At 33.0% G+C, this 25,099-nt stretch overlaps 2 protein-coding genes across 2 annotated transcripts; one reads left to right on the top strand and one right to left on the bottom strand.

Annotated features, from left to right (window-relative positions):
* On the top strand, window positions 1–3,949 carry LOC139491360 (uncharacterized). Its single transcript, XM_071278995.1, has 2 exons — window positions 1–402; window positions 1,342–3,949. The coding sequence occupies exons 1-2, from the start codon at window positions 138–140 to the stop codon at window positions 3,312–3,314; spliced, it is 2,238 nt and encodes a 745-aa protein (XP_071135096.1). The 5' UTR covers window positions 1–137; the 3' UTR covers window positions 3,315–3,949.
* Window positions 3,950–4,364: 415 nt separating this feature from the next.
* On the bottom strand, window positions 4,365–23,686 carry LOC139491364 (perlucin-like). Its single transcript, XM_071279002.1, has 5 exons — window positions 23,573–23,686; window positions 19,666–19,766; window positions 5,988–6,096; window positions 4,975–5,185; window positions 4,365–4,452 (listed from the first exon to the last, which is right to left on the bottom strand). Exons 1-5 carry the CDS (start codon window positions 23,667–23,669, stop codon window positions 4,419–4,421), a joined length of 552 nt encoding a protein of 183 aa, XP_071135103.1. The 5' UTR covers window positions 23,670–23,686; the 3' UTR covers window positions 4,365–4,418.
* Between the last annotated feature and the right edge of the window lie 1,413 nt (window positions 23,687–25,099).

Below are 25,099 nucleotides of genomic sequence, written 5' to 3'. Positions count from 1 at the left end.
CTTTCTATACGGGAGGGAGTGATAATACAATCTACATAAACGATTTTACAAAAAGCTATACCTTTGAATTGAATGAAATATCTTTAGATTCGGTAAAATATGTTCATACAAGGAACCAGAAGCATGCAGAATACCTCATGAAACGTCCAATAAAGGAATGTAAGTTTTGCCTGAATTCTTCCACAGGAAAGCAGAATGCACGGGGTGCATATGGAAACTTCATTCCTGAATCAAGCTATATTCACAAAGATTCCACAATTGACGAAGAAAACTACGACAATAGTATTCAGATGGAACGCTTTAACACAGATAATATCAGTGCTATGCCTGCATTATTTAACTATACAAATGAAGAGTTCTTCTTCACAGATGAATTTTTAAATAGTTTAGGAATTTCAAAAGGTAGGTGTACAAAATATCATACTATTATATACGTAAACGGTCGATCTCTCAAACATTGGACATACATACGAAAGTAGAAACTTTCATATGCATCTTGTCTAAGAACGTTTAAGCAATATTATCTTAGACTTTTTCAATGACAAATTAGCATAAAAACCCCTATTTTGTATTCGTAAGACCATTTTTGTTATATGCAAATGAGGCTAGAGATAATCTTGGAATAGAATATTTTTAAAAACTCATAAAGGTTTGCAGTTAGAAGCTTCTAGTAAAGTTAGTTACTGGTTTGCCAATATTTACAAGTACTACAAGTCTGTATTAAAAGATTGTCTTGGAAACTTCAGCTGACAGCAGGATAAGACGAAAAGTACAAATGTTTTATAACCCTTATTATCGTAAAGCTCCGGATTATCTATACAATCATGTTCGACCCTGTGTAAAGAGCACAATTTGCGAAATTACAACAATGCATCTGTTCATTTTCACATGTAATCCATTGCTAAAGAATAGTTTATATCATCAACTATAAGACTGTGGAATCATATCGATATGTCCCTTAGGGAAACAGATTCAGATTCTATCTCAAATGTTAACTGGTACAAAGATACCTATAATTCATATGTAAAATGAAACCTTTGTTTTCACTGCCCTGGTTTCAGAAAGATCCATATATGCACGAGAATTATAGTGCGTTGACTTGACAACATGTTCACCTTCTTCTCTCTGGAATCTGTTAAACAATTCAGGGCATAATGATCTTAATATTTTCTGAGTTAACGCAGAATTTGAAAATAATGTGAAAAATAGGCACTTTCTGCAGCAGAATTAGTTGATTTCATTTCGGTTTTCCTAGATTTCTTTGTATCAAAATAACATGACAGGTTTGTTATGTGATGGTATTATTAATCTATAACAAATATTAATCATATCTTCTTGCAGATGCTGGCAGAAAAGAGTTCCGTAAAAGGTCAAAAAGGTTGTTTAAATTTCTTGAAGAAAACATCGGCGATGAGGAACTTGTTGCAATAAGAAGGACTTTGTTGGATAACAAATTTACATATCTATTTGGAGCTTTGGACTTTTCGTTTGTAAGCGGGAGTAAAGCTGAAGGTCTCGACATCAAAGGCAGTGATACTGATCATATGTCTGTACTTGATTATACAGATGAAATTGATGGAAAACTTCGAGTTCGAGATAGCTTTCTCTTTGATTCAACTTCTGACACAACCTCACCTGGATATATCTCGATAAGACAAGTTAGCGACGGAATTATTTCTGACACAGTCTACAGTAGTAGCCAGTTTAAACTTGATCAAAAGAACGAGTTTAAATATATTGTTAGTAGTGTCATTGCAACTTACGAACATGGGCCATCAATATCTATTTCGAATTTGGGAATAGAAATCGACTTTGTGAATTGCTTAAAATCTGAAAAATGGCCACGCATTGCAGCTGAATTCACAAACAGATATAGATGCTTTGAATGGCCTTCTCAAGAGCTTGTTAATCACATTACTGCGTCTGGGTGTCATATTGTACCAAAGACATCAGCAGAAAATCAAAATGGCCATGAATGGAGATTATCATTTTCACAAGCAGAAAACGCATTAATAAGATCGTTTAACCACACCCAGTTAATGACATATGGTGCGTTGAAAATACTATTTCAAGAGATTTTGAATGAAACGAGATGCGATTATGATTGTGCATTTGCGTCATATATATTAAAAACAGCATTATTTTGGATATGTGAAGATCATGAACTAAGTGTATGGCAGCCATCAAATATAATGCTATGTATTACATTTTGTATTGAATTTCTGAGGAAATGTGTTAAAACTATGAATTGTCCTAATTTTTTCGTTCAAACAAACAATATGTACCTTGACAAATATCCAAAAGAATCAATTCTAGATCTTTTAGAAATTTTAAATGTAGTCAGCTCTAACATTTTGCGATTGATCTGGCACGCTCGAGCATTTTCAACTCTTAACAAATGTCAGCAGAATATTTGTGGCAAAGAATGGGAAATTGCTATTAACACTGACGCCTATCGTCTAGCGTTTTTGTCGAATCACAAACATTTTCTTTTACACGAATGGAAATATCTAATATGTAACATTGATTGTCAGTTTTCTATAACAGACGTACGTGATATGCCAATGCACAAATTTCTAAAGAAGCTCATCTTGTACCCTTGTTATCAGTTACTAAAATGTTCAGGTACTAAGACGAATAAACATGACTATGTTCTGAATAAGTTCATTTTAAAGTTTATATTGCGTGGGAATAAAGTTGACAAAATCGCGGCAAAACTGAATTTAGCGCCATGGTTTTATAACTATAAGAGATACGATGACTGTCTCCAATTACTTGATGTCGCACTTAAGTGGATCAGTAATTCTGTGTACTCTTTCGAATTTTCATCAGTGTTTCATAATCAATCAGTCACAAGCAAAGTTATTTTACAATCATATGGTTTCAGGCAAATTGCTAAGAAGTTTTATTTGGAACTATATAAAGTTCTCCCAAATTCCAACTGTGCTATTAAAGAGATAAAAGAATATATGAATTATAGCAAATTCAAGTCCAAAGCTCCGTTGGATAACATTGGATTATTTATGCATGCAGAAACTTATTCTCACTTTTTGCGTTTTTTATGTTATAATAAACAGAAAAGAATTCATGAACGTTCGATATCTTTAAGCGATCTACACCATGTACAATACTTTAGACAAAGTATCGTTTGCAAGTATTACAAAACGTGGAATATGTTATTGGGGAATATATGTCAACAGCTTATCGAAGAAAATAACGAAAATATAGATTTTGACCAAGTACATGAAAGTTTGAATACCGTTTTTCCGTTGGACATTCTTGCAGAATTTGCAATAAATACAAGTCAATTATAAACAAAGTATACTTACGAAGAAGAACTTAATATACTCTGCTTTAGCGGACTATAGAAAGTTGGAATACGTAGACAATTTGTGACGAAAAGTTAGGCAATGTACATGGGTTATACATAAACTCATCACAGATACCAGGGTTAAAAGTTTGTATGCCTTAGCTGGTTTCATTCAAGAGATCCATCAATGAGACACGAATCAAACAAATTTAGAACGTCAAAGAATATACATTGCAGATAGATATAAGAAGATTTGGTATGATTGCCAAATGAGACAACTCTCCATCCAAGTCACCATTTATAAAAGTAAACCATTATAGGTCAAAGTACGGTCTTCAATACGGAGCATGGTTTTACACCATACAGTAAGCTATAAAGGCCCCAAAAATGACTTAGTGTAAAACCATTCAAACAGAAAAACAACCGATCTAATTTATATAATAAAAACGAGGAACACTTACGAACCTCATCAACATGCAACTAAAACTTAACATCAGGTTTAAGAGCATAAAAGACCCAAAATTCCGAAAGGTTTTGCCAAAAACAGCTAAGGTATTTTATTAATAGGGTAGAAAATCCCTAAAATTACGAATATGTTTAATAAATAAAGGTAACAGTGGTATATCGCTGTTCAAAATTCTTTAATCGATAGAGAAAAATCAAATCCGGGTTACACACGTCTAATTTTAAGATTTTAAGATTTTTTTAAAAATATGTTAAAGTTTGATCAACATGATGAACTTCCAGTCTTTTTTCGATGTCCTATTATTTTAAGGATTATCCAATTTATTTAATGATTTATTTATTTCCTCTGTAGTTATCGTTTTATTACATATAAGGCTGCCAAAATAGACATTAATAAAATTTTTTTAATTATATTCTTTTACATTGTAAATTTTGATGATTTTGTTGACTTATGAAACATGTGAAAAGGGAACAACAAAGAAAACAATATAGAAAACATTTCATGATCCTAACACTCAACTTTAACAACCAATCAATCTCTCTCCAGGAATTGTACTTTTGAAATAATGTCATAACAGGATATTGAAAACAAGATATATATTTTTTATTTATCATTATCAGTATTTTGACATTATTTAATTCTTTACTTTCCAATGATATTCCCGCTTGCTGGAAATCTACAAATTAAAAAGGTATCATGATAATATAAATAATTATATGAACAGATGATTCAGGGATATGTTGCTTCAGAACAGATTTTTAACGAGCAATATCACGCGATGATAGTGGAATTATTCGTAACCTTCTATGTTTAAAAAAGTTATTCTTAATATAATCTGGTGATTCATAGAGGAACTCAAGAAAAGTTCTGCTAACAAACAGTGATTAATACAAATGAAAAAATCTGTATAATGTATGTGTTGCTATAAACGTTTTTTAATTCATTTGACCTGTTTTTTAAAGAGCAATTTGATTAGAAATGATCAGTCACTTAAGTTGTTCGATTCATTTAAAAAATATGTGAAATTTTGTTTTACCGTTAACAATCTAATATAAAAAAGAAAAAGAAAAATGTGGTAAAATTGTCTATGAGATAAATGTTCACAAGAGACCAAAATGACACAGACATTATCAATTACATTTCATCCAAAGTCCTTTGAAAATGAACAAAGCCCATACCGCTTTTTGTATAAACTTACTCCATTTCGCATATAAAATTGAATTCATAAGAACAATTAATATCGTTCCATCCGTTGCCTTTGTGATTTTTAATTTCAAGACAGTCCTCGTTACCATGTGCACTGTTCGGTTCATTGGGGTACCAGTTAGTGTATGATAACTGTTTCCCTGTGGACGCCCATACCCAGACTCCTTCTAAAACTTGATCTGTTCCGTCTAACCAATAGTCATCTGAAGAAATTTTTATTACCGATATGAAAGACATAATGATATGTTTCTTTTATATGTAATAGACAATAACAATCAAAAACAAGGAGTAAACAAAGAATCGTCAAACCAAAAGACATTGACATCAACAGTTACAAATAATATATAAGAAACAACACGAACTCCACTAAAAACCGGGAGTGAAATCAGGTGCTCCGGAAGGGTAAGCATTTCTTGCACCGTATACGACGACCGTCGTGTTATTTCTTTGTTCAGTTTGGTAATGATGGAAGGTTATTATGACTAAGGAAGAATATCATATATGATTTCTGACACACTTTTATCATAATGGCCAATCAGTTCATGATGGCGACCGTAAAACCTTGGAAGAAATCTGAAACGCATTGACTAAAACTGAAATTAGTTTATGAATAATGAATAATAGTTTATAATATACATTTAAATAATAAATTTCAAAAAGAATAACGACTTAAGTAAAAAAAAAATCATTATTAAAAATTAAGGTCTGAAATCATTTTTAAGCTAGATATAAAAACGGTAACCACTTCTTTCCTTATCCAATACATATACATTAATTGGAAACAAATTAATTAATTAAGATGCACATTTCGCAAGCGTTATCCTTGCAAATAATGACAATTGTTTAATCAAAAACTTTTTTCAATATAAATTTGTATGAACAAAAAGACATGTGAGCGGTATATGCATATACCTCTTTACAATATTTATTTGCTTTTCATTGTTGAGAGGAAACTTGTGTAAACACATTCTCATATTCACTATATATGGATAACAAACTACATACGAACAGTTCCAGTATCTCTGTCGATTTTATCAATTGTATCCACAAGAAAAGTGTTTTCTTCGCGAGTTTGAACATCAGCCAGTTGTGAGTGGTAGGCTCTGCAAAAGCTCTGAAAAATGCAATAGGAAAGTGTCAAGTCAACCTCACGACTAACTCAAACGGATGATAGCAATATACATTTCAATTTATGTAATCATGGTAACAGTAATCAGACAATTGCATCACGCGAAAGAACAAAATAAATCTACAAATCCAATGCAACATATTGAAAAAAAATAAAAAGATACCCAAATAAACCTGACGAAAACTCATGTATTAGTGTTCAAGATTGTTCTGCGAGTGATAACCGTCATATACACAAAGAAAAAAGTTAAGCACCCCATTATATATTGCATTATAGTTGTTTTTACCAAAAATATTAATTTGAATATCAATAGTGATTTTAACAATACCAATATTCCTCTAAAAAGATGTGACCATACAAGTTTGACTGGTCATTAAGATATTGACGTATCATGCACGTGAACCATGCCTCCCATGCAAATTAAAAAATACAGTTTCCCTGCGCTTCAAATTTGAGTATTTAACTCTGGCAATTTGAAAATTTTATTCGCACTCTGTGAACATGGTATGAAGACGAATATCGGAGGCTCAAAGATGGCAGATTATCGGCATGCGGTCATCAGGGTTATCTTTTAAACCTATTGGACGTCAGATGGGCTACCATTACACTGTAGTCAGCAGGCTTGTGCAAAAACACATCCAAACCAATAACGTAAAAGACTTGCCAAGATCTGCTAGGCCATTGGTGACATCGCAGCGTGAAGGCAGGGCACTGCAATGTCTGATTAGACGAATTTCATTCGCAACAAGTCCTGTTCTTTAAAGGGAATGGTTACTATAGACAGTGATGGTATGGGGATGCATCTCTCATGTCTGCAAATTGGACATGGTCACTATCCGAGGAAACCTTAATTGTGATCAATACATCAGAGAACTCTTCGGCCAGTAGTTGTACTTCATTTTGATAACAACTCATTAGCTGCAAGACATCTGTTAATGGATGACAACGATAGGCCCCATCGTTCAAGGGCGATTACCGCATTTCTTCAAGGCGAAACAGTATCTGTTCTTCCATGGCCTGCCATGAGCCCGGATTTAAATCCGATAGAGCATATTTTAGACACGTTAAGTCGTCGTGTACAGGCAAACGGACCACCTGTACAAAATTTACGTCAGTTGGAAGCAGCATTGCACCAGGATTGGCGGCAAATACCAAAGCAGGAAATCCGATGACTAACTGGAGGGATGAGACGCCGGGTTGAGGCCTGCATCCAATCACGTGGTGGTTTCATCCGATATTGATTACTGAATTGTGGATATCGTTAACAGACTTACAATGAACGTTTTCTAAGTGACTTGACATTAGAATCACGCATAACGAACGCAGAAGGTCCATACTTAAAATGGACATGTTTTAGTGTTTAAACTGGACTTGTGGTTTTGTGACAATCTATTCATTAAATTGTCATTATTTGTGTTGCAATTTTTTTTGTATTTCTTAAAGCTAGTGTAATGTCCTAACATTCTGCATGACTATTTTTGCCACCAATTGTTCCGGGTTCTCCTTAGCTTTATCGTAATATTTGTCGATTCGAAAAAAAACATGGGGGTGCTTAACTTTTTTCTTTGTGTATATTTCAATCCCGTATCATCCAGAACATGCATGCAGTATTTGCCACTTGACATAAAACAATTAACAATCGTCAACCAATCACGTCAGTTCATATACACAGTAACACAATTATAATGTTCCTTTTCTTATATAAAATGTTAAAATGAATGGCTATTATCTATTTTGAATTGATTAAACCATAAAACTAATTTTTGACTCTTCACAATTAATAATCCGCGAAGCGGATTATGTAAAATGTGAAGAGTCAAAAATTAGTTTTATGGTTCAATTATATATAAATATACTAAATAAATAAATGATTTGGAAAATACGTTGAAGGTATAAAAAGTCAAGAGAATTCTGAATGAAATTAGGTTCTATCCGGGCACTCTGGTTCTGAACCTTGGTTCTTTGGTTCGAAACCATGGTAACTGGTTCAACATCCGGGTTGTTTGGTTATAGCAACCCAACTTCTTGGTTCCATCTGGGTTCTATTCTAGATCATTCTAATGTGCCCGTTGAACTTGGAGAAGATAACCGCAAGTATCCGAATAAAAAGATAAAGTAGGTCAAAGACGCTAAAATTGTTTTATAACATTAAACATTTCAGCATCGGCAGTAAAGGAAGCTGTAAGGTATTTATCTTCTCTTTTAATTATTTTCATTAGGAAACTAGATAAAAATAAAGCATCGTATAGATTTTAAAAATACACCGAAATATACAGTATATTGAACATCTTTTTATTTAATTCAGTCGTTCTGTTTTCATTTATTTTTCTTTACTCATCCCTTATTTCCGTTAATATTTCTAGAAGTTTTAAAACGACATGTCGTTCAATTTGCCGACGATATGTGCATCTAGCCACTTGACCAGTTAACGACTTGCATATGTATTTGAACGATTGCATATTTATTTTCAAGTTCGACTGAATTTTATTTAATTGGCTTTGTAATAATGCCAGATTTGATAGAAATACATGTGAAGTATATGAAACCAATCGTTTTGTTCAAAACAAAATGTTAAAAGACATATAAAAAGAAAGAGATGATCAATTAAAGTTTGTAAGCTTTAATAAGTTGAAAAATAAGCTATAAAATATTACAAAAATGTATAGGTACAATAAATTTGTCAAATTTGAGACTCCTTGTGAAGGGGATGCATATCATCAATCATTCGCCCCCCCCCCCCCCCCCCCCCCCAAAAAGAAATCAAAATTAAGATTAAATATTTTTATAATAAAATTGTGTGTGTGTTAATGACAGTGCCAGTGGGATGAGTATTACCAGCACAATAGTCAGAACTTCTGTGTTGGTGCCATAGTAGAGAGGCATAAGGTGTTACCCTTGTCCGTCCTTTCCGAACATCCCAAAAAATGAGTCCCGTTCTCCTAACTTTAGTTTGACTCAACCAATATTGGGAAGTACTACAAAACTTATACACAATATAAAAAAGAAAATGTGGCATATGTGTCAATGAGAACTCTCCGAAGGAGACCAAATGACTCAGAAATTAACAACTATAGGTCACCATTCGGCCTTAAACAATGAGCAAAGTCCATACACAAAAATGCAATAGTCAGCTATAAAAGGCTACGAAATGACAATGTAAAACAATTCAAACGAGAAATAACGGCCTAATTTATGTATAAAAAACAAATATGTAACAAATAAACAAACGACAGTCACTGAATTACAGGCTCCTGACTTGGGACAGGCACATACATACAGAGTAAGGCGGGGTTAAATTTGTTAACGGGATCCCCACCCTTTACCTAATATGGCTTGAGTGCCAATGAGAACTCTCCACAAGAGATCAGATGACACAGGAACATGATAGTCACCCATAAAAGGCACCGAAATGACAATGTAAAACAATTCAAACGAGAATAGAAAAGGACAAATTTATGAACGTAAAACAAATATGTAACACATAAACAAACGACAAACACTGAATTACAGGTTCCTGACATGCGACAGGCACATACATACCGAATAATACGGGATCCCCACCATCCCCCTATCCTGGGACAATGCTTATTACCACACAACACAAAATAAAATTTGAAATTTGGTAGCGTCACTTTTACCGTTTATGAGAATTCGTGTCCCTATAAAAACATAGAAAATGCTTAATTTTTCGTTTCCGTTCTCTTAAATAAGTTTAACTCAATCAAACGTTATAAACCTTATACGCAATGCTTATTACCCCATAACACAGATCTATGAAGTTCGATATTGAGTGGCGTCACTTTTATTGTTCATAAGTCATTAGATGTAAGAAGATGTGGTACGAGTACCAATGATACAAATGTCAACACGGAGCCTTAAGATAGGAAAAATGTTAAATCTGCTGTTACCAACTTCAGTTTGCCTTTATAGCCAAATATTTTGAAACTTATACATAATGCTAATGGTCACAAAACGGTCAAAATAACGTGAATCCTGCATCTATATGTGGAAGTTTACTGATGTTTTTTCACAAGCAGGGACATCTGTGGCCCATTGACATATTTTACATTTAGCTTATTTACTTCCATTGAATTCTACTTCTAGAATTAACTTGCATATTTTTTCAGGATCTCGGTGCAGTTTGGTAACAGACAACGATATTTCAAGTTACATGTGACCAGCATAACAAAGTGTTTCACTAGATTGAGTTCTCTGTCTAAGTGTACTTTAAAGGTTCTTTGCATTGAGTTCAGTTTATTGGTATGCGTATACCTTCTGTGTGAATTTTTAAGATGTCAAAACAGACTATCCATATCTGCATGTCCATGAATTGAAATGAAATCTAAGGTAAAATGATTAAAACATTTTGCATTATCTATCACAACTGACAGCACATGGTGTTACTAAAGCAGTAAATGTTCTCTCTAATGGGGGTCTCGTTGGGGGTTCTGATCCCGGATCCCGCTTACTGTTTTATCAGATTCCGTATTCCGCTTACACTGTGTACGTAAGCAGTTCTTGTTTTTTTTGTAAATTCCCGTGTCCCGCTAGACTTCAATTCCCGTTTTCACGGCACAATAATTTGACTTTCACGTGTAACGCTTACAAAAAGTCAGCAATCCCGCGTCACGCTTAGACTCCAATGAGACCCACTCAAATTTTTCACGAAAATTAAAGGATTTAGTTTTCATTTGAACCTAACATTCTTAAAAATTGAGAATGAAAATGTGGAATGTGTAAAAGAGACAGTAACATAACAAAGAGCAGAAAGCAGTCGAAAGCCAACAGTGGGTCTTCAACAAAGCGTGAAAATCCCTCGACCGGAGGTGGGCTTCAGATTGCCCCTAAACAAAGTGTGTACAAGTTCAAACTCCAAAACATAAAACTGAACTTACAATTAAAAACATACAAGATCAACAAAAACAGAGACTCCTGACTTGTCGTCAAGGTAATTATACCAAGAGACACACCCAATATGCAGAGGTCAAGAGTCAAAAAGTCATAGTCTGGTCAAGAGTTCCTTATAAAAAAAACACAAAGCAGATTTTGAGGAAAGAGTAATCGTGCTACACAAAACTAACAAATATATCTTTATATATCTAAAATATATATAAGATGTGGTATGAGTGCCAATCAGACAATTCCTCATTTAATTCAAACAAAATATACAAGTTGTACATTGAGGCCAAAGGTCAAGCTCACATGAAGTTTCTATTGCCACTAGACTCACCAACTTATGACAATACATCTACATGCCACATATTCAGAAGCAAGATCAATTGAAAATTATATTTTGAGGTCAAGGTTATATACACACTGTATCCCGATGACACACCCAACGTGCATAGGTCAAGAGTCAAAAAGTCATATTCTGGTCAATAGTTCAAAAATATACACAGCAGTCATTCACGAAAGTTCACCATGGTACACGTAACAATGTCTTATGTCATGATGCACGCACTACACATGCCAAATACAGAAAACCTAGGTCAGAGACAGAAACACAAGCCATATAACTAAACTCAAATGGAACGGTACTTGTATTGCAGGTCACTACAATTGCCTTCAAAATAGAACATAAACCAGGGGCGGATCCAGGAATTTGGAAAGGGGGGTCGTTTTTAAAGACCAAGAAAACATGGGTCATGGACAGAAACAGAAGACATATAACTAAACTCAATGGAACAGTACTTGTATTGCAGGTCACTATATACAAGTGCATTCAACATAGAAAATAAACTCTCGCAACACTTCAAAGTTAAAACCGTCTTTCACAAAAGTTTGAGCAGGATTCTTTGCAACGATTATATTACCACTGTTAATTGAAAATCGGGTCGTGCAGTTATGTCAATAAATTTAAACGGTAAGATAAGACATTAAAACACTTAAAACTAGGGTTTACCATTAATTTCTAACCTTGCCACGTGATAGCACTATGGTAAACTGATAGAAACACATGATGCAGTCATGAAATTGAATATTTGCAATAGTACGACCAGAACAATACAAGACAGAGTTGCAAACAAATGAAAGTAATTGTACATACGAAATTTTAATCACAATGCACAAATAAGGAACCGTAGTTTTCATTCAATTTATTCATTTAAAATGTTCGCTCGCGTTAAACAATGGAAATTAACACTGTATATTTATATAAACGATCAATCTTGTAAAGTCAAAATAAATTATTGCCATTCATTATAAATAAATTTCTATCAAAAATAAGGCTCAAAGAACTTTTTATATTATTTATATTAACAATAACAACGCACACACATGTTGGCGTATGAATACACAACGTCAGAGTGGGCGTGTCACCATCACAATTGACAACATTGAAAATAAAACTAATAATTTAAACCAATCAGAAGACAGTAAAAACACCAAATTTATTTATTTCACGATGTTGATGTTTGTTTTTGATAACATATTGCAAAAAGCCAGTATCTATTTATCATAACCTTGAAATTAGCATGTAAAGTATCATTTCACCGCTGAAATGAGGATCTAAAATATGTGATCGTTACGATCCTAGAAATATTGTGTCAAAACTTTGACTTATTTCAACACTAGTCTATAAAATAAATGTAAGCAATAGAAATTGTTACTGAAAAATGAATAATGAATGGAGGCTGTGCAGTTTTGTTTAAATTTTTGTGTGTGTACTCTCCCATAAAATACCGATGAGTATATCAAATAATAAGGAGGAGAGCCTTGGTGTAGAGGTCAGCGCATCAGACTACAAACTCAAAGATACCTGATTCGATCCCAGATCCGGGGAGAAAATTTCAGATTCTAAATTTTCGGCTCTCCTTCGACAATGTTCGAAACCATTTGCGAGTATGGTTTTGAGAAACGATGCTTATCCATCAGAAGGGGACTATAAATGGTTGGCCTGTGTTAAGAGAGAGCAACATCTCTTGCACATAAAAGACACCCTGGTAGATTTCGAAAAAGAGCAGACTAATGCCGCTACAAGGGAAAGGGATTGTAGTTCCGACATAAGAAACATATCCGATATCATTTGTGAAACGGTTATTCCATAACGGTCAACCAACTCGTGATGGCGTCCGTAAAATTTACGAAGGGGTGATTTCAACTTCACTATTTGGAAATCTTGGTTTAATAGCTTCCTTGTGAGCAGCAAGCCTATATCAAGAAAATCATGATAGGAAATGCAAGCACAGGAATATCGTATCAATTGAAGATATATACCCCGTATGCAGGTGCTGCTGGAATGTTGCTACTTAGAAATGGAAAGTCCACTGTTGGAAAGCTGAAATCATCTCTTTTGTCGTAGAGTTTTTGTTTTCAACCGACCCTCATTTCTAGATGAAGGTCAAGATATGAGGCCGACTTAACTGTAGTATCCTTTATTATATCAAATAACACGGCGGGTTCCGTATACGGTGCAGGAAATGCGTACCCATCCGGAGCACCTGATTTCACTCTCAGTTTTTAGTGGAGTTAGTGTTGTTTCTTATTTTTTATTTGTGTAACTGTTGATGTAAATGTCCTTTGGTTTTGTGGGTCTTTGTTTACTCCTTGGTTTTGATTGTTATTGTCTTATCTCTAGTTCGATGGGATAGATGAGTTGTAATACCTTGTTTCCCAATGCAAACCACTCTGAATAAATATGCTTAAACTAAAAAGATATCTTGTTAAAATGTGTATATGTCGTGTACATTTTATTATTTTGTACAAGTTTTTACCTGTGCAAACACTTTGTAAGAGTAATTACCTGTATTATGCCATCATACAAGTTATAACTTGTTCAAAAATAATTGTAGGAGTAAATACCTGTACAGTTTCTGTTGGGAAAAAGATAATAACTAATACAACTCGCTATCTTTTAGTTTTATTTGTTTCTTCCTTCTATCTGTTTTTAATTAAGTAATAACTTCAGCAAACATGACACTTTGAGCATATTGGGCTAAACAACTAGGTGCTACTGGTGCAAAAGGACGAAGTCGTTGAAAGGAATAAATAAAATGAAACTCTTCTTCCAATTATTTTGATAAATTATTTTTTCAATGGAGGGAAATATTCAATTGTTTGCTGACAGTTGGGTTTTAATTATTATTTATTCGCTTGATTTTTTTAATGGAATTGCAAAATTCTTAGTCGTTCAGACCAGTGTCAGTTGTTCTCATGTGTTCATATGAAATCATCATACTCTTTATGTCAGCATTATCTTTATTTTTACGGACACATGACTTTGACGTTACGCACGGTATTGGTACCACTCAGCGTTACACGACGTTCCTAATAAAACGACGATTTTGACGTTGTTCCACGGAAAGTTTCAAACGTTGACCTTGTATTCTACTCGTGTGAAAATGCCGCTTAAAGTAAAGAGATGTTCGAAGTTGCTTCTTTATATGGTTTTATTTTTTCAAGCCGGTGCAAATGCAAAATTCCATTGAATTAAAACAAAATATTAGATACATGAACAATTTTTAATTTTTGCGAAGAATTGTCTGCAACAATAGCACAAAATGACAATTTGATGTCTTGTAAAATGATTTAAATATATAAAAAGTAGATGTGGTATGATTGCCAATGAGACAACTCTCCACAAGAGATCAAAATGACACAGAAATTAAGAACTATAGGTCACTGTACGGCCTTCAACAATCAGTTTCTTCTCATTTCTTAAAATTAAGCAATGCTCTTTCTGCCAGAAGACGTCTCCTATCTTTGCTAGTGACATTGTAAATATTTCGTTTCTTGTTTCTGTCTCTTTTCCCCAATTACACGTTTATATATGTTTGTTGTAATTTGGTAATATCGCTCCCTCAATTAACATTCAAATGCTTCTTGATTTGTCTTTGATTATGTGAAAGATGTAGGTAGTATATCGCAAGCTATTTTTCTTTTCATAATCTTATTTTATCAACACTTTAATCCTGGGACTATTATACTGTATACTAACGTTAATATAAAAGTCCAAGAATTTGGTTTTATTTAATTTTTCTTAAACAGTGACTTATAATTACATTATAATTCATATTATTTATTTTAACGTATAAGTAAGTCCACAATCTTAACATCAATCCCGATTTTATGGAAAATGTTAACTATATCATTATTTAAAATATCTCTAACAAAAAACTTTATAAAATGTGCATCATGTTTGAAAAAGAAATACGTGCTCTTATGCTGCCGTTGTCAACTTTCAATAATTTAAAGTTGGTCGGGGTCTTAATTATTTTTTTTTAAAAAGAAAATTAACGTTTTCATTGATTAAATTTTTTAAATCAGGATTGTTTTACCAGGCAAATAATTAAGAAAATTCATGTTATGTAGGAATTTACACATTTTGCACATAAATCAGGCCATTAGTTTTCTCGTTTGAATTGTTTTACATTTGTCATTTCGGGGCTTTTCATAGCTGACTATAACTTGAAGGTAAGGGTTTTGCTCATTGTTGTTTGCATATAGAAATTATTAATTGGTCTTATACGACCGCATCTTCTACTTTATTGTGAAAATGAGAACCGTGATTCTGTATTGTTTTGTTTTTGCTTTCGGAAACATATTTTGCAAGCTATCCTTTCATCTGATATTTTTTCACAAACTCAAGCTTCAACAAAGGGTCGGCAATCAATACTTTTTTTTTTAAATATTTGAAATTATAGAATTTGGCAAAGTATGGAAAACTTTTACACAGACCAATACCTACAAAAGTAACATCACAGATTACCAGCAGGTCGAAATCCGATTTTTAGTAATACAGCTTTTTTTCTTTACTAGATGTGATTTTTTTAAGTAACTGCTATATGTGCATGTTAACATAGTTCAGTGTTTTCTCAAGCGAACAACTATGGACCGTCAGGAATGCATTTCATGCATTTTTTATACTATACAATATTTTTGGTTCCGCGCTTCCATTTTCAACATATAACTGAGTATCGGTTTACACAAAATCTTCTTTGACATACATCTGATTTATTTTTATGTTTTCGGTTTCAATCTTTTTGGTTTCGTTTTTAAATTGTTTTAAAAGTATAATCAAAGTACTGAAGTACTGAACCTCGGATGACCGAAAGTTCTTGTGGATGGTCACAAGCACTTGTCTCAGGAAAAAAATCACATTTCTATACTGGAAAACTGAGGTTTATGTACAGAGATATATTTTTTCTGAGACAAGTTCGTGCGTGGATGATGAATAAATGACAAGGAATTCAACTTCACTGCTTTAATATCTATTATATAGGGGTGGTACAAATACGTATACTCTGGTTTGTTGTTATATATTATATTTATAATTGTATATAGCAGATACATGTATGTATAATTTTCATCCAATTGTATATCATTCTATTCTACGATTCTAATAATAGTGCAGTACAAGTGCATGGTGGACACTCTTCTATAACAATTCGATTTATCCAATAGATTGGATTTGAGTAGACATTCATATTTTCCCGAAAAAACTTTCTTGTGATATTCTTCCGCATGCGTTAAAACAATTTTTCTGTACGTGTGCATTTTTTAATGCATATAAATATTTGTAACGACATAATATTTTCGTATTATAAATTTCTGTTCTTATGAGTATTCATTGAAGAAGTGAATTTATAACAAGCGATAAGAAATGTTATTTTGCACTCGATGATATCCGCGTATTTATACGATCGGTTACCAGTCAAAAACGAAAGTCAAATCTCTATGGCAACAATACATCGGAATGCCCTCACGGTCATCGCGATGTAAAAATTAGAATTCAACCTATGTTTTGTGGCGTTCTGCGAAGATAATAAAAAAGATATTCTTTACACCGCAGATTGATTGGTTGATTTTTTTTTCTAGAATGAGTTGGGAGTGTCTGTAAATTAATACCTTGGAGCTAGCTGCTACATGTTTGTGTGCCATCCATCATATATGTCGGACAACTATTCTCTCACTCTCTCTCTCTCTTTCATTCTTTCTCAAATTATGGTAAAAGAAAAGTTTCAATTTCAATATACTAGTTTCATCACATGCCTATGTACCAGGCATTTCTGTTGGAGATTCGAGAAAATAATCTTCATTCTGCCACACTACTTCTAAATGTAATAACCTTATTTTTCAAACCCATATTGCTAGGTAGATGACTAGGAATCGTTCTACTCACAGTAGATAAAAAAAATGATCGTTAGCTATACTGAAATGTTTATGACATACAAGTATTTCTCTGATAAAACGTTTTGTTAAATGAGTCGATGCGACAAAAAAAAAATGATTGCACGTGTACTTTTTCTCATAATTTTTTTGTGAGAATTTTCATTCATGTGCATAGCTTCGAATCTTTTAATAGCAACGCTAGGAATTACAGATACTATCTGGCTTAGGAGGATAATTTAGAAGATCTCACTTTTGATCGCATTTTCTTTTTCAATGTATCTTGCTTTTATAAAGTGGGAGTGTGGTTATTAGTAAGTTATCTCTTTGTTATACCTCCGGGGCCTTGTCTTTATGAAATATCCGAGTTGAATATTTCGACATCTTATATGCATGAATTAATGCAGAACTGTATTTTAATGCATATTAAACGAGAACTTTATTTTATATAGATCAGACCATATCATGAAATTATGCTATGCCAAATATGCAAGAAAATTCGTATACATGTCAGTTTAACGTTATTATAACGCGAACGTCAAATTACGGTTACGGGGACATTTCATTGGACATCCTAGATCGTTTAGGATTTTCTAACTGCAACTCGAACAAAAGTACATATCATATCATTTTAAAGGAAATTAAATGTATTTTCCATTCATATCAGTTAACAGGTGTTAAAAAATTGAGATATAGTAGAATTTCGTTTGATAAAAAGCCTCTGAATTATTCTTTGTGTTATTTTGTCCATCGGGACATTTTATTGGACACGGGGAAAATGACGATGTTTTTAAAATAAGACCGCAGTTACTTAATGATGACTTCAGATAGCTTATTCGGGACATGTATAAATTTTCTGATATTATTAAAATCCATTTTCGTCCGTTATATCTTGTGAAAATGAAGACATAAAAAAAAATTACGGGTTGAGCAGCTAATTGGGACATTTTTTCTCTTTTTTATTTAAACTCTTTTGACGATCTTTCTTCTCTTAAAGTTAAAAACGTCTGTTACTTCATTTTAAGTTGAATGTATACAAAACAATTGCAAAATTTTTAACCATTCTACTTACTAATGAATCCGCATTGGGATTTTAAAGACTCACATAAAACAAAATTGTAACAGCGGGACACCCTTAAAATGACGTTATAGGCATCGAAATTAGCAAAGTTTTTCATTAAAAAATAGACAAAACACAAAATCATCTATGTTATTTATTTCTGTGGTTTATTTCCTTTCGAATGATATGCATAACATGGATATTTATTGTATAGGATAAGAGTTTGAATTTGAATAACCCGTCTTCTAACCCATATTTCCAAAGTGACACCAATATCGTGCGCAACGTCTTTGAGGTTGAAGTGGTCTATCATTCATAAATTAAAGCTCGAGCCAAAGAAGAATTGCCCTTCATTTATCTTTATGCAGATATGTCAAGCTACAAAATGTAAAAACAATTCAAGTGAATGGGTAAGCCACTTCAGCTGCTCTCTTTACCTTTAACAAGCGCAGTCTAGTGAATGTGTGACAGTGATCCTGATAGTACATGATTGATAATCAATATGGTATACCTGACAGTAAACTATTTGACTAAGTGTGTCTTGCTACTCAGAGGGTAAAGTTGATCAACTATACAATAATAAATAATTTTGTCTCCTTTGCAAAGGAGTTTATTAATTCCTGCTACATTCAAAACATCATACCATCTTAAGAATTATGTTTGAAGTGCTGTCTTTTTCGGACTTGAATCTTGGCTTCCTTTACATAACTTAAGGTATCTTTTTATCTTTAACAAGTGAATACTGAATTATTAGAAGATTGTATTGTCATTTCACTATTTATGTATTTCATCATGAACTTTCTTTTCTATGATGTTTTCCATTTTTATCCTTTTATTCCCAACTAAACTGTACAAATTGGCTACCATATTTATCAAATAAAAATTACTAAAATGTTACAAGTTTATACTGATGCACTTATTATAAATTATTTGATTGAAGGGAAAAGTTTGTTGTATACAGGAAATAGGCCAAGGTAGAATAATGATTTGTACAAGTTATAAAAATTGAGAAAGGAAATGGGGAATGTGTCAAAGCGACAACAACCCGACCATAGAGCAGAAACAGCCGAAGGCCACCAATGGGTCTTCTTTTCTCAATAAAATTGGACAAGAATTACTTGTAAAATTTTACTTGTACAAAATGTTTGTACAAGTAATAACGTGTACAAAAAAATAGCATGTACACGACATATATAAAGGACAAAGCAATTCTCCTCTTAGAAGGAAATGGTTGTTCGTGTGTTAAAACCAAAGATTTATAAAATGTGTTGTAAGTGATACAGTACCGTTTATTCAGGTATGCTTCATTTTTTTCTTGCGATCGTTGATTTTTCCCTGATTTATTTAGCAAATTTGTTTTTGACGTTATTTCGAAAACATAGACTTACCGCTGCACTAGCCCATGATTTTTTGGTGTCACTGATATAATAACACGAATTACCATAGTGGAGCCATCCTCTCTCACATTCAGAGAATACTATAGTAATAGCTAAAAAGAAAAGGCAACCTTTCTTAAACATTTGCTTGACTAGTATTTTTTAAAATTAATAATGAGCATCCGGTGAGCTGTTCGTGGTAACCTGTCACATGGAACGTTCAACCCTAAACATATATAGATATTGAAACTATATAAATGCATGATCGAATATTGTCAGAACCTGGTGAATGCCCAAATGAGATTGTTTCAGAATAGCAAAACCTCAACTATGTCTGATGGAGGGAAACAATCATTATTTAATCTTATACGGTAGTAAATATATTCGAGGGTCGATGCTTAAACCAAAATGAAAAAATCAATTAACAACAAAATTCATTTAACAACAATACATTACATTTAATAATTATATTACTATACAGAGTCATTACTATATTTATAGATTATCGTTGATTATCTAAACAAGCTGTTTTTATCACTTGAGCCGGTACGGCGAAAGTGAGAAAAGCAATCGAGTCCAGATGACCAATGATAATTTGTTATCGTTATTTTACCCATGACGGCGTTGTCCATTTCACGTCAATTTCATTAGCAACGCCAAGTATCCCCTTAGTTTCCAGTGATATTTTCATATCACTCGACTCATCTAAGAAAGAAAATTATCAGTCAGTAAGATCAAAGGACATTTTCGTAAAATAGCGATAAATATATATATCTGTAAATGGTACATTTTCTTATTCATTCACAACGAACTCTGTGCGGTTACCTTTGTGAAGCGATAGAAAAAATATATATTTGTATTTATTAAGTAGTTTGAATAATTATTACATATCATTTAACATCCAGTTGACGTGCACATCTGACCTCAAGTATAACCATTCAGCAGAGGTCGGATAGGATATTTTCCTCAGATGTTCAAATGCATATTTAGATAAGAAGAAGCTGCGATAGCGGTTCCCATTGGCTCTTTATGATGATTGATGCTTCCAACTTCCCACCAGTCAATGCTGCATCATATAACACCAGGCCGCTACAATTCTAACCAATGCGATCAAAATAAGCGTTAGTTCCTAAACTTTGGATATCTATTTATTACATTTGCTTTTTAATAGGGTCTGCGTTAGCTGAGTATTCTAAGTAGTTGAACTACTGCATCACTAGCCTGTCAACACTAAGGTTGAGAGTTCGAATCCAGCACGTGGAAGATGAACTCGACTAAAATATTGATTGTGTAGGATTGTAAATATTCCTACCGGTTGTCGGTGGTTCTCACCTGGCATTCCAGCTTCCCCTATCAATAAAAACGTAACCTCCGAAATATAATAATACTACTGAAAGTTGAGTTAACCACCAATCAATCGTCTACAAAAAGGCCCTATTTTTTTATATAGGATATAGACATATTATGATATAGTCAAAAATTACAATGGCTGTGTAAATGTTCGGACTTAATTTTTCTGTACAAAGACCAAAATTATTTGTAACAAGAATTTTTCCATAGTACACGGAGGCCACATTCGCACTATCATTTTTTATGTTAAGTGGACCGTTAAATTGTGGTCAAAACTTAAATTTTGCAGTTAAAATAGAAAGATCATGTCATAGGGAACATTCACCAAGTTTCAAGATGATTGGAATTTAACTTAATCGGAAGCTAGCTTGACTAAAATCTTTAACCAAAAACTTTAACCAGAAACGGGAAAGACGGACGGATGAACAAACGGACGAACGAACGGACGCACAGACCGAATAAACATAATGCTTCTAGGTGGGGTATAAACACACATTGAACAGAATGGTTGTACAAAAGTTAGCTAGCTAAATGTTTTAATTATTAGTAATGCAGCATACAGTCTGTTATAGTTCCGCATCGTAGATTTGTATACACAGGTGGTAGGTATCTTACCTACTCCTGCATGGGAATACAGAAGATGAAAAAGAGAACTGCATATATTTTATAAATTATACAAACTTTCGAAATTATAGATCTTTAATAATCTCCAACTTCGTACTTTATTTGGCTTTTCAAGAGTTTTAAATTCGAGCGTCATTAATTTGTTATTATTTACTTGTTTGTTTTTACACTGCGTTTGAGAAAAGGTTTAGAAGCATTAATTGCAATGAGTACCAACCTGACGCAGCTTGTATCCCTGTTTGAATATTCAGTTACACACTATGAATACCTGGTGCCGCAGTACAGAATGACTGGAATATTTCTCCTTCACTGATGCAAGCCATCCAGACAAAAACACTTACCAGATTATATTGTTGATTCCAAATTTATTGGATTCCGTGGTAATAGGTAAACTACGAGTTTAAATGTTCAACGAAGTACAAATTTTTTGAAGGTTCTTAATACAAACTTATTTTAGAAATTCGACGTAAAAAATAAATATCAAAGAAAATACAAGTTTTCCCCAATCCACAAAAGTTGGTACCCACGAAATGAATCAGCAGTAATTCACACTGTTTCTGGTTATGTTTTCAGTTATTCAAGTAAAGAACCATTTTAGGTGGATTTGAAAAAAGAGCAGGCATTTAACAAAAAGTCGTATGCATGTACTTTAGACTTTTTTCTGCAAACCTGTTTACCATTGATTTTTTTCATCTATGACATGCTGTTTATTGTTCCACTTCCAAAAGCAGACAGGCAAGCAAGAGACTTCAGTTTTCAGTTGTCATGGAAGTTGGTATAAATTGTATTTCCGTTGCACTTCGTACTGATCGTCTAACACTAAGGAGTTTGGATGTTTGCTTGTAAGTAATCTTTTTAGGGTAATTTTCGTTACTATTTTTTTTGTTCCGGAAACTACTTAACATAATGACTTCATATTTGATTAGCAGCTTGACAGTAATGATATGTTACGTTTGGCTATATTTTAAATCTGTCAGACACCTTCTCCTGTTTGCCGCTTATTGCTCATTGTTCAACGTCTCGAATGATTTTTTTTATTTCATAAATAGCCGTGTCCATAATTCAATCCAATCAAAGCTTAGAACACAAATGTGTTTCTGTCTTTATGCTGCATTCGTTTGAAAGCAGAAGGGATGCAAGATATAACAGAGGTATATAAAAACCAATGAATTGAGACCATACTGATAACGCCATGGCAAAATAAAACGATTGAAAGACAAAAAAACAAGACAGATAACTAAACATAGAAAATAATTATCTAGTAGGTTTTGGATTGTCTGAGAGATTATCAATAAAAAAACAATACACAACAAAATATTTAGAAAGCGTTACAACATGTATCACCCCTTCTTTTAAGTGTGATTCGTTTACTTAGTCTTTAGTTTTTCTATTTTGTGGTGTGTGTACTCTTGGTTGTTTGTTGGCCACACTTATATTTTGCCCCTCTTTCGTACAAATGTTTGTGGGTTCAAACTATATGTATAATACATGTTAAGATTATTTGAATATTTTTTGTGTATCTTTCTTCAATGACAGATGTTAGGTTTTAAAATAAAAAAGATGAAGCAAAACAAGTTATAAACAAGTATGTGTCCATAGTACACGGATGCCCCACACGCACTATTATATTCTGTGTTCAGCTGACGTGAAATTGGGGGAAAACTCTAATTTAGCATGTATACTAAGTTTCAAGTTAATTGGACTTCAACTTCGTTAAAAACAACATTGACCAAAAACTTTAACCTGAAGCGGGACATACGGACGAATGGACGGGCGGACGAACGGGCGGCGCTATAAACCAGACCCACCACCAACACCCAACACTGAATGCATCAGGGTTAAGTAACGATTTTCGACAGACGGCATATTTCTTAGATATAAAGAATCAAATTGCCGATATAGTCATTACTATGATAAGTAAAGCAAATTATATGACAATACTCACAACAAAGAAGAAAATTGATAATGAAAAACAGACTATACTCCATGGTGCCAGTACTTATTATCTTTTGATAAACATGTAGTTTTGAATCGATAAGCATAAAATGTGCACTCGAATGACATTGTGATAAGTGTTTCGACCTAATATGAGACCTCAACTATAAGAGGAAATAAATTCTCGTATTTAAATAACGATATGAGTGCATTCATTGAATTACAAATACAATCTAAAATCATGTTTCTAAAATTTCTTAAAGCGAAAGTTGAAATTTAAATGATTTAAAATCTCCAATTATAATAGAAATAAGAAGATATGGTAAAGTGTCAATGAGACAACTCTCCTTCCAAGGCACAATGTGTACAAAAAACTATTATATGCCAAAGCATGTTTGCTTGTAAGTAATATAATTATTTGGGGTTATAACCATTTTCAATAATTTGCGGTACATATAAATTCTTATATATGTGTCAAAGCATAACCTTTAATATTACAAATTTGCAATTTCAAACATTATTGTAGTTAAACGCAAAGCTACTAACCAAGCGAAATTTATTTTCATATCTTTCTTTGAGAAAGTTAATTATGAACAGTTTGTCATACAAAAACACTGAACCAAATCGTTACGATCATAGTATACTAAAAGCTGCTCGGTATGACGATTATACCACCTAATAAATGTTAGAAAATTATTCAAAAGAAACAAATGATTAGGTTAAATAAAGATATATGTGTGGTTCAAGTTACTCTACCTATCCTACTTTTTAGGGTTAATAAAAGCATACTCTCAAGATTTTTTTTATCTTATTTCATTAAGCACTTAAAAATCAGAATGTTGCTCCCATAGACTCAATGTAAAATCATTATTATTAAAATTAAAATCTTCCCTTTTTAAAGTTTTTTCTATATACAAATAATATTATGTCATGTTTATGTATCTAATCAGAAATTGACAAATGCAAATGTAAATGTTTATCAAATGTTTGTTCAAGAATACATTAAAAGATATCACGAAAACAAAACAATGAAATTTAATCAATTACTGGAGTCACTAAAAAGAAGTATAGATTAAAACATGATGCATTAAAATGTTGTACAACGGTATTTCAAGGTACATAATATATATACATATATACCAGCAGCTGATTACTAACGGTGACAAGAGCGCAATTATTCGTAATGCATTTTCCATAGGGTACCACTAGTGTTCCGTATTTTTTTCTCGAAGACTACACAAATTAGGGAAAAACGGGTAGCAGTTCCTGTTACTAGAAATGCCAGTGTTGCATAACAACTAAAAAAATATATAGGGTCATGCGGCTCAAATTGACTTAAAATGCAGTTGAAAAAGATCGTCTGCTTTTTTCGCTTAATGAAAAAGGGATATTTTTAATGGGTCCGACGTGCAGAAATGGGAGATATTTTCTATACTTCGTAAAATGTGAATATGATTTTCGGCAATTTTTAAACCTAATTGGATAAGCTTTCGATTAAATGTAACTAGAACATACCCGCGAAATCGCGGGAATTTAG

The sequence above is a fragment of the Mytilus edulis genome, chromosome 10, assembly GCF_963676685.1.
Source record: "Mytilus edulis chromosome 10, xbMytEdul2.2, whole genome shotgun sequence".
Taxonomy (NCBI): Eukaryota; Metazoa; Mollusca; class Bivalvia; order Mytilida; family Mytilidae; genus Mytilus; species Mytilus edulis.
The sequence above is the reverse complement of the archived record's forward strand: the minus strand, read 5'-3'. Positions and strand labels throughout refer to the sequence as shown.

What these genes read in the sequence shown, in the direction of transcription:
- LOC139491360 (XM_071278995.1), top strand. Translation starts at nt 138, where the DNA reads ATGAAACGTCCAATAAAGGAATGTAAGTTTTGCCTGAATTCTTCCACA. An exon ending in TAGTTTAGGAATTTCAAAAG is followed by an intron (nt 403 to 1,341) that starts GTAGGTGTACAA and finishes ATCTTCTTGCAG; the next exon opens with ATGCTGGCAGAAAAGAGTTC.
- LOC139491364 (XM_071279002.1), bottom strand. Translation starts at nt 23,669, where the DNA reads ATGCTTATCGATTCAAAACTACATGTTTATCAAAAGATAATAAGTACT. An exon ending in AATCATGGGCTAGTGCAGCG is followed by an intron (nt 6,097 to 19,665) that starts GTAAGTCTATGT and finishes TGCATTTTTCAG; the next exon opens with AGCTTTTGCAGAGCCTACCA. An exon ending in CAGAGATACTGGAACTGTTC is followed by an intron (nt 5,186 to 5,987) that starts GTATGTAGTTTG and finishes AAATTTCTTCAG; the next exon opens with ATGACTATTGGTTAGACGGA.